General features: G+C 36.8%; 1 protein-coding gene across 2 annotated transcripts; it reads right to left on the bottom strand.

Annotated features, from left to right (window-relative positions):
- Positions 1 to 592: 592 nt before the first annotated feature.
- LOC121859238 (CUE domain-containing protein 1-like) lies at positions 593 to 9085 on the bottom strand (the record flags this gene model as incomplete). Of its 2 annotated transcripts, XM_042355974.1 has the most annotated exon segments (4): positions 593 to 813; positions 2447 to 3172; positions 5184 to 5238; positions 9037 to 9074. In XM_042355974.1, coding segments are annotated over 2 exon segments (320 nt in total), but the record flags the coding sequence as incomplete, so codon positions are not given.
- Between the last annotated feature and the right edge of the window lie 2215 nt (positions 9086 to 11300).

The raw sequence follows: 11300 nt of genomic DNA, 5'->3' as shown, positions 1-11300 counted from the left end.
AGTACCTCCAACTCAGTGGAAATTGGGTGATTCTGTTCATGTAAATCAGTAACACGTTGTAGTCTTCTTCAATATATGAAAAATAAATAACGCCTTTTGTTAAAATCCTTCACAGTGGCCTGGTTGGTGGCCACACTCCATGAATCTCAACAGTGAGGTGTCCACTGTGTAAAATTAAATCCTCCACAGATTTCCATGAAAGGGCTTGAAACTTGACACAAATATGTTAAAGTGATACAGTTGTACATATTGGAAAATGGGTCATGGTGGGTAATTTTTTTCAACATTTACAATTTTCTAATTTTAGCGGAAGCATAAATGTTTTACACTTTTTCTAATCCAACTTCGTATACTACAAATTGTGTACTAATAATACTCTTTCAGACCAGAATACATCAAACATATTTTCCTCTACCCTGTCTTCCTTGCGTCTGACATATGTATTCATTTGTGTTCAATATAAGCAACTGTAACACGTGGGACTATAATTTTTTAAATAAAGCCCAACATGTTTTGTGTTATAATGTACACATTTAGAAAACAATAGAGTAATATAGAACAATGTACATAATATATATAATGAGAGACTAACAGTGGAGAACGATGTGGTGAGGGGACAGCTTGATGGTAACTTGGGGGCGGAGTGGCAGATAGAGCATAAGATGGTGGCAATTCATTACTGGCACCTCCACCTACTCCTTGTGGACACAGTTGACTACCAACACTCTCACTTTGACCTTCAGTGTCTGTGGTCATTGTCAAGAGCTGGTCAATGGTTTCATGAACAGCCCCTTGGTTAGCTCGTAACACTGCCTGATAGAGAGGAATAACATCTTCAACTAAAGGCAAAACGAAAACTCAGCCAATTACTTTATATCTAACTTATGTTTACATCTTATTAATAAAGAGATATCTACAGAAACCCATCCATATAATTCTAAGTCCTTCTGTAGAGGTTTCAACAAGTCACACTTCAACAAATTAGAAACTATCCATGAAATACTGGTATTCACCTTAAACTTTAAATTGTGAATCCATAGTTACTTGGTGTTGGTTTACATTTAATTATACTGTACAGTGATCCCCTGCAAATATGATCCTTGACAGTCAATGATTCTTAAATAAGGAGGTTTTGTAGTTGGTTGAGCCGTGGATGTGTGGTGGAAAATTAAATACTGTACTGTAATGTTAAACCCCATAATACACCTGTATGTATCAATCCAATAGTATGCATTGTAGTTATATCTTTCCTTGTGCCTAAATTTTATAGTGAATCACAACATCCCAACTTCACCACAGTTGGGTCACCTCCATCGGTGAAGCCAGCTCACTTATCACTAATCGTAGACAGCCATCCTTGGAAGAGTTTGGTGGCAGGATCAATGTCAGTCACCATTCATCTCTATGTTAAGACTGTAACCACCCTCATTCCATATGTTATAATTCTCAGGTACAGTATATTTGTATCTTCTGTGCACTAGTTCTACTGTATATTATCTTATAATGGCTCCCAAGACACCTGTGCAACCATTTGGTGATGCTGCAGCAGCAAGAAATATTTAGAGATTTGGACCGAATTTGGCTGACCACATCACCATGGCCGACCAGTCACGGCCCAGGAAGCAGGGACAGCATTATTTATCATGCATCATTTACTTAGCTAAGACTATGTCACTGAGCTCCATGCATTATGTAGTATAACTTCTGTGCTGTGTTAGTATCTTCTGTGTACTATTTCTATGTGTACAGTTTTATACTGGCTCTGAAGTGTCCTTGGTAACCTCCGGTGAAGTTGTGGCTACAGAAGCAAGAATATAAGAGTCTTAATTCAGAAACTAAGCTAGAAACCATTCCTCCCATTGACTCACCTCCACGATCCCACACTATTTCCAAACTATCTACCAGTTGAATCTATTTATTTGTAGCATAATTCTTGTTATTCTACAATGAATGTGAATATTTACCCACCTTCACAACATTGTACTGTAATTTAGTTTAAAACCTTGTAGTGCGGGTGGGAAAATACATGTTTTCTAGGTACTGTACCTAATTATAATGTTCTATTTCCCAAAGAAAGATAATTTGCTGAAATATGACTTCAATCTTTTAAGACTATTTCATACTGAACCTTGAACATTTGCAAGGGACCACTGTAAAAGTAAATTCAAAGTAAAAAAAAAAGTAAAATCTAACTTGCTCAAAAGTTGCAAATATTGACATTATTCAGATACTGTACCACTAATGATTTAGTACTGTAAAACCTTGAGGTATGTACTGTACAATGATTCTGTGATTGAAATGTTCAGGGAAGATCTAAAGTTTTATCTTACTTTATAAACAGGACATACCATATTGGAGTTCAACAAAAGTATTGTATAGATAAAAATCATCTACAGTACATATTCCAATCTACTGAGACAGTCTTCTGTAAGCTACCACAGCTCACCTCTATAACATCAGCATCAACATCTGGGAACATGGTTTTGAAGTCTTCCATAGCCTGATGGAAGTCTAGTTGTGTGGCTTGACCCTCAACTGCCGCCATTCTTCCTCTAAAGCGGCTCCGGTGAGGGCGAAATTTTCTTCCACGAAGAATACTGACTGCCTATATGATTGGCAGCAAAAAACGTACTTACAGACTTATTGGTTTGACTATATAATTTCAAAGTCAACCATAAGAGTAAAAGTATTTCATGAAGAATATGACAATGACTGAGTTGGGGGTCTTGGTTATGCTTGGTGTTAGGCAGTTCCTATGGCAGTTCAAACTCTCTAGTCTCTACTTTGTTTAGAATTCTGATTAACTGCTCTCTCTCTCTCTCTCTCTATATATATATATTTTGTCAGTATATTTTGAGCAGCACTGATGTAGATTTCAGTGATAAATAAATAATATATGAGCATTTGAGTTCTAGCTATTATGCCTTTTCTAAGGAACTTTTAAGTACAGTACAACTATTCAGAAAAGTTGTTAACAAAACTGAAGGTTAACTCTATGTCCTATTTCTATAATTATCTTCAGATCCTTTATTATCACAGCCTTATCTCTTGAGATTCTGGAGTCTGCAGTTAGCTGTCACATTATCCCCAAGTTGAGTGGGCTCAAATGCCACACTGCACTCCACTTTAGCTACCCTACATGCTCCACTGCCAGTCTGGGAGGTACCCTAACCTGTAACACAAAAATTTACACAATTACACATCATAAGAATATTCCTGTTAAAAATGAGTCTCCTTTTTAAAACAGAAGAAAACCTCTTTTTAAAAAATGTACATGACACAGTTCTGTACATATTAAAATCACTCTTCATTGAAAAATTACCCAGAAGAGGAACACTATACAGTATAATTCTAGACATCATTTAAATACCTGTACCTGTAAATTTTTAATCAGACAATGACATACCAAGTAAAAAAACTGAATTTTGAAATCCCAAATTATACTTGAGGGTGTAAATGAGTTATCAGGACTTTCCAAAACACTTAATCCTACAAGACAGAACCTTCTTGTCATGATAAGATACATTACTCGGTAACTAAGATATCATATCATTCAAATCAACAATACAACTGCTGTAAATACTGTACAGATATTCACCCATTTAGATCTATTTTGACTGGCACTCAAAATTATAACTCTATGAAATAAGTAAGCAATTAAAGGTCAGGACTGATGTTACAGCCACTCTGGAAGTGTTAGATGCTTGATGCTTGAGTTTATAGTTTTCAATTAAATTCTAAAATAGTGGTTGAGTACTTCATGGTCTTTTAGGGATGATAATTCATCATTAATATAAGACTTGACACCTATGGAGTTCTCTTTCTCCAGTAAACTTCTACAAAACATTTTACTGTAGGTACTGTACGGTACTCTGCCACTCTCCTCTGACTAGATCAGCAGCACAGCATCATCAGCAAACAACAAATATGTCAACTTCCATTCTGTGTCATCATGTCTTAGCTTCATAACAATCACCCATAATTATTTTCATATCACCATTTGATTCATTTACAAAGGCATTAAAACACCAGAGTAGCATCACTCAATAGCTTTTCCAACCTACCATCCTCTTCCTCCTCCTCAAACCTAACCAAACCTCCAGTTTTAGTATGAAATTTGGTGTCTGGTTCCATGGAGAAGTTTTACCTGAAACCTCACATGAATGTTTTCAGACATACCATAATATTTATCTTATATAACAAGTAGCTGGTGTAAAGCGCTATTCTTGCACAAACTTGCATTATTGTTGTCAGCTCAACACAAATTCAAATAAGCAATTTTACCGTTAATTAACACAAAGTTTGCACTACATTAAAGGATAGAGGTTGTGAAGAAGGTCATATCTCTATTAGGTAATTTTCTTTTTTATGGAATCTTTACTGATACCATACAGTATACATTACTGTATTTAATTTAATTCAAAAGAGTAAAAATCTGGTGGGAATCCCCCAAAAATATTGCATATAGTACAGTATATATTGTTCTGGTATATCAAATGAAAATATACCATCTCAAATCTTTATAAGGTATTGGTGGTAATATATGTAGCTGTAGCATGCTTATTTCTCATCACTGTGACCCGAGTTCAATTTCTAGCCCAGGTATAGTACAGTACAGTACTCCGCTTTCCCCCGTATTATAACTGGACAATGAAGGCCATAAAAATTTAACAAAGAACAAACTGACTAAACAAGTAAAAAAAATTTGATGCACAGTGTAACACTAAAACATTTCTGAAAGCATGTTAGATTTGGCAAACTCAGCTAAGTTAGAGTTGGTTAAGTTAGCTATGCTGGTTAACTTTGCTAGGTTAGGTATGGTTGGTTAGTGTCACCTACTGTAAGAAATGGTTTAATGCTATAATGAACAAGAATAACATCCCTCATATGGATATCTAACAGATAATTTTCAGTAAATTCCAATTTGTGTTTATAGTACCTTGCTCTCCCCCACCAAATATACATTACATTAATTAAAACAAACATGTCAATAAAAATCCCCTTAAATAATTCAAATAAATCAGATGGAGACCTTCTTCGTCTTTTTAAACTTCATCCATTAAAGCAGCTCACACAAACAAAAAGAGAGATATACAGTACAGTACGTATTAGCCTCGAACAACATGGAGTAATGTGATGGCAGCCTTACACAAAGTGTCATGCAAGTTCAGCCCCTCACTTACTTGGACTGTTGTAATACTGACTTCACGAACACTTGAGTTGATGAGATGTTTTTCTCTGAAAGAACATCATCAAAATGCACCACTTGATGTACAGTATACATGTATTTGGTATTGGTTAAGAGGAGTGCCGCCCATTTAGTTTGATAAAAATGGTGTGATGATCTTGAAATCCCTTTTACTGATAAATCCTAGGCCAGGTAGCTTCTTGTAATAATTATACTGTACATTACTAGCAGCTATATTAGGGTTTTCAGTATCCTCAGACAAATTCCAATTATTCAGCCTAGACTAATATGGGTGCAATACAGTATGGTATTATGTATTAACAAGAAGGGTACATCAATCACTGCTTCCTCCCCCTCACACACATCAGTCCAAATGGGAAGATCATAACTGTCAATTCTTTAGCCTTCTGGCCTTCCCTTGCAAGAGAACAGTGATAATGGATCTGTAATAGGAGGAATTGGTTAGCCCTTCTAAGTATTCTTCTATTGATATCCTCCTTTGGGGAAGGTATGTTGGGTCTTATGGCTGGACAATGCAGGTACTGTACTGTACATCTAGAGCAAGGGGCTTGCAGTAACCCATTGTTTTCTAGAGTCCACAACCTGACTCACAGCAGGATGGACCATCATTAAGGTTAAGACCAACCATTACAAAATATGGGCAACAAAGAGATGTGGATGAAGGTACTGAGCCAGTGAGATTTTACATCACAGGGTGTGGGGCCATGTGGCTAGACACCCCAGCAAAACTGTGAGCCCTGACTTAGAAAGATTGGTAAACATGTGGCCTAATAACAGTCTTACTTAAATTATAACACCAAAAATTGCTGTAGTTCCTGTCAATAATCTTTGATGTATTGTTAAAGGAGCAGGAAACTTAGCTTTTTGTGGCAGATTGAAAGTCCAATAAAAAACCTAACTGTATGTCTGTTCTTGATCCTGAAGAAGATGGCAGAGTCATAGTTTTTGGAAGGAAATGTGTTAATTGATTAGATGCATGTACAGTAAGTGCCTCCTGTGTCTGTAGTGTAAGATAACTGTTACAGATGATCTCCCAATTCTGGGAAGGCAGTTATGATGGGGAGGTACCAACAGGTACCTTCTATTACAAAAAGCTGCCTGGCAAAGACCATAAACCACAAAATTTATACAGAAGTGAGAAGTTTCATTTTCCTTACTAAAATGAAAATTTGGTAATTCATAACTTTCAAAGCTAAACTAAATATTTCTTGAAAAAAGTGTATTGAAGGAACCGCCAACACTAAATTCACATTCTCTGGCAAATTAAAACAACCACTACTGAACTACTGTTCTGATTTTAGCCAGAACAGACCATTGTGCACTGCTAAAATTGGTAGTTAATACAGGTACTGTACTGTATTCAAGTTTAGGTTCTGACTGCAGCATCCAATAGTCATTTCCTATTTGAATCAGTTATTAGTCATTGATGATATGTTTTGATTCACTGGAAAAAGAGAACAGAGTTGGCAGCGGTGTAGGATGAAGATTATTTTCACTCTTTCATAATTTCCAATGCAGGTAGACCCAGACTTATAGATAGATCCCTGAATTATGGATTTTCAAAGATGCATTTTTTCTATCCAACGCATCGATTTACAGAAGAAAACCCCTGAATTACACAAATATTTTTGTATTTTTTTCATAACGCTGAAAGATGCAGAGGTGCTGATAATGGCATCTGGGATTGTCTCGTGCTGAACAAGAACAGTAAATAGTGCTGTCTAAGCCCTTGATGTGTGGAGATTTATTTCTGAAGAGCTTGTGGTGTATTTCCAGAGTATAGTACAGTAGACATAAGGATATTAACCAGGGAAACAAGATTGTTTTACACCTAACAGTAGCTATGTCTAAGTGATCAACAGTAACCCCATATCCACCACCATCCAGCCACACCATCACCTTGAGAACTGACCACCACAGTTTTTTGTAAGGAAAATATTGCTGTTTCTAATTTGGATTTACCTTAATTGTACTGTTTGTACTTTACTGTATAATTATGATTATTAATATCATTTAAAATTATTGTTTTCACTAAAAAAGTGCTTAAAACATGATTAATGTCAGTTTATTACCTGTATATGATGGATTTTGTTTTCTTCAAATTAAGGTACAGTACAGTGCCTCCTAAACTATAATGGTAGTCAGTGGGAAACTCCTCTTCAATTTACAGACAGTTTTCCTGGTGGAAAGCTGTATATAAGAAACACTTCTTCAATATAATTTATTTGGGAAATATTTAGTATAGTCATGAAAGCTCTGTTAATATTCCTTTCTTCTGTATTCTTGACATTTAGTGACACTTAGAGAACTACATGTGATGGGCCACGGGTGACGCTGGCTCACTTGATACACTTCTTCTCTGTAAGTTTCAATAATTTGTACAGCTACGGCATTCAAAATGATTAAGAAAAATAATAAACCTTTTGAACTTGGTTGATCAATAAAGGAGTTCAGTAACGGGCCGGGTTTGTGGAGTTATTCTGATAATGCATTACAGTACGGTACCAGTTACACCATTAACATCTTCTGACAAAATATTCTTTATAGTTTCTAGGATTACCAGTAACTTCCATTTTCAGCAGCAATAGTATGAGCTTACCTTACTGAACTTATTTACCATCACATTAAATAAGCCTGAGAATATAACTGCTTCACTGTTGTTAACATTTGAAATCTGTGAGTCTACATCATTTAATAATTTATAAAAGTTACCACACACTAAACTAGCTTTACCTAACTTACTTAAAAAATACAGTAACTTACGAGCATTATGTCAGGTCAGTTTAACACAGCACTCTCTGGGAGCCAACAACAGTCACACACTCATATTCTTACAACTCACACAATTCTCAGTAACTTCTGTCAGATCCTATGTATTTTTATTGAAGATGGTTATTTGACCGGGATTTCTGGCCAAATAACCATCGACTATTTGACTGGGATCTGCAGGTATTGTGTATGAATTTACTTTGATTTTAAAGGGATTCTGGTCGGGATGGCTGTGGGCATTACACGAGTCATTACACTATCATTTACATGTTGAATTCTTTATCACTATCTTCTCTCATGGTTAGGTTAGGTCAAAGCAACAATTTTTGAGGTCTATACGTTCCCGGTCAAATAACACCTGCCTTTTTTTTCAGCTTCAGAGAAATAACTTTCAAGATACACTTTACTAGGAAAATTTGGGTAACAAATTTCACTTGTGTAATGCAGTATGTACTAAGAAAAGACAACTAAATGAAACTTTTATTGGGAATATCCTGCCAAGTATTCCAGCACATATGGGTATTCTCACCAAACTCTGTACTGAATATTTTTACTAACTTTTCCTAGAGAATGTGTACGACATACCATCACCATAATACTCTTTCCGAACATGCAAAAGATACAATTTAAATTCACAAACATTCTGACATGAGGAATGTGCTTGTCTTAAACAATGTGATTCACGAAACTTGATTCCTATTAACATGAGTCTCACGTTTCAACAACAATGTGTACATGTGAGCCAACAATTCTGATATAATGTGTAACTTTTAACATGGATAATAACCAACTATACTGTATAAATGACAGTATTTACAGATGATATCATGAAGACAGGACCTGGGTGTCACCAGTAATGTGACAGAAGTTTGACACACAGTTGACAGCTGATTCTACAAGTCATGCCTACACACTCACCTACAACACGTTCATTATACTCACAGCATATTAATTTTTCATCTTATTAAGTGCCGCCATAAACGTTATAAATTTCGTTTATGTGACTGTCATAAACATGTAGTGTAATGAAAAAGGAGAATGTATGTTAGATTCTTTACCTCCTCCTCCAGCCAGCGTCGTCTGCTTCTCCTATGTTGTCAAATATTGATATTTTATCAGCAAGTAGGAAACTCCAGTGCTTCTTCGGGCCCTTTCCCTTACTACGCTATATTTTTACTGTATTGTGGATTTATTTACTAACTACGCATAGAAAAATATAATAATTTTGATAAAAAAATATTTTAATGTTAGAATTTGTTCATTTTATTAACCAAACATTCTAAAGACTATAAACATTTATACTACTCAAGAAGAATATTAGTAAGAGAAAACGATCTTTCAGGTATGGCTTTATTATATGTATTCAGAGTTGATTAATAAAATGAACAGTATACAATATAACATACAATATAACATCTAACTTGAACGTTTATTACATTATCAGATTACATCATTTGACCAGTGACCATAATGGAAGGTCTTCTGACTTTTTGTGTTATCCGCGGATTTCTATAATAATTAATAATTAGTCAATTTGACCAAAAACAACTTAAAACCTATATGCTTATTTCCAGTAGAATATTTATACCAACAGCATCTGGTGTTCTTAGAGCCAACGTAATATTATGATGAGTGTTTACTTATAGTTGTTTGTTTATACCCCACACTGTATTTTATTGTACATATGTTCCTGGTCGGGGATTGATGCCACTGAGGACACACTGTTGAGAAGTAATTAAGCAACCTAGTTTGTATCTCCAAAACAATCTTGCATGGTCATCCCAGTCCCTGAGATATGCTAGAGATTGTATGTTGATTGTAAATGTCCAAAGGAGGGCCACCAGACTGGTGCTTGCACTACGGCACCTCAGGTACCCAGAGAGATATGAATGCCTGCAATTGCGAAGCTTATACTATAGGCGGGTGAGGGGTGACTTAATAGAAGTCTATAAATACACCAACGTACATTACTTGGTCAAGACGTGTTTATACATGGAGCTAGCTGATGCCCGCCCCACTAGGGGTCACAGCTTAAAGGTTGAAGTGGATAAAAATTGTCAGGGCAAACTTTTTTGAAGCGAAGGTTGTGAACTCTAGGAACAATCTGCCAGCGAGCGTTGTGACGGTACCGAGTGGGAGTTCATTGGAGACCAGACCTGACTAACTCACAGGTGATCTTCTGGTTAAGCACAGCTAGTTGGTGGACACTTATAGGATTAAGTAATAAATAAATGGAAAAAAAGTACCTCAGTATCTATCTAATAATAACCTGTAGAAAAAGGGGAAGAAAAGTTCTCGTTTTATTTTTCGTAGGCCCCCAATATCTCGTAGGCCCTAGGCACTGTGCCTACTGTGCCTAACGGATAATCCGGGACTGAGACGGGCAAGGGGGGACCTAGTTGAGGTGTATAAGCATCTCAGGGGGCACTACTCAGTTGAGTGTCCTTACTTGGAGCTGGCGGACGCTCGCCCCACAAGGGGTCACAGCTCAAGATTGAAGAAGCCGCAAGTCCAGAAAACTTTTTCGGAGAGGGTTGCAAACTCTTGGAACAATCTACCAGAGAGTGTTGTGACGGCACCGAGTGTGAGCTCTTTCAAGACAAGACTTGACCAACACTGGAGCGTGTTCAGGTACATTCAGGAGCCGGTGCATGCCCAGTAATTGCCAACAGTGCGTGACAGAGACGTGACCGATCGCCCGGATGGCTAGCGAGCCGATCTTTTGGTGAAGAAGATAAATGAAAAGGAAAAGTAATCAAAGACGTGACCGATCGCCCAAGCAGCTAACGAGCCGATAAGTGGCGAAGAGGATAAAAGTAAAAGTAAAAGTATATTAGAAAAATGTCTTAGAATTGTGTAAACATTACGAAATACACATTAATAACTCACAGATACTCACAGATGATCTTCTGGAAGAGGCTCACGCCTGTGACTCCAGCTCAATAGCCTCTTCTCTACTCAGACGGTGGCTGTGTGTGGCGGATATTTGTGCCCTATAATTATATAGGCTACTTGTTGTTGATTTTTCCAGTATTTATCCAATTTTGCTTCAAACTTTTCCACCATCTCCACATTCACGACCCACTCAGGTAACCCATTCCAGTTGTTGACAATCCTACTTGGGAACCAATGTCTTCTGAGATTTAGCCTCGCTCTTGTTTTGTAGATCTTCTTTGTGTTCCCCCGGGTAGTGTCATCCTCCCTCATCTGGAACATTCCTGCTGTACATGCCTGGTCATACATGCCACACACTATCTTGTATGTTTCCACTTGGTCCCCACGAGATCTGCTGTACGCCAGTGTCGGTAACTGTAATTTCCTT

Source organism: Homarus americanus, unplaced genomic scaffold (genome assembly GCF_018991925.1).
Source record: "Homarus americanus isolate GMGI-L3 unplaced genomic scaffold, GMGI_Hamer_2.0 scaffold36188, whole genome shotgun sequence".
Lineage (NCBI taxonomy): Eukaryota > Metazoa > Arthropoda > Malacostraca > Decapoda > Nephropidae > Homarus > Homarus americanus.
The sequence above is the reverse complement of the archived record's forward strand: the minus strand, read 5'-3'. Positions and strand labels throughout refer to the sequence as shown.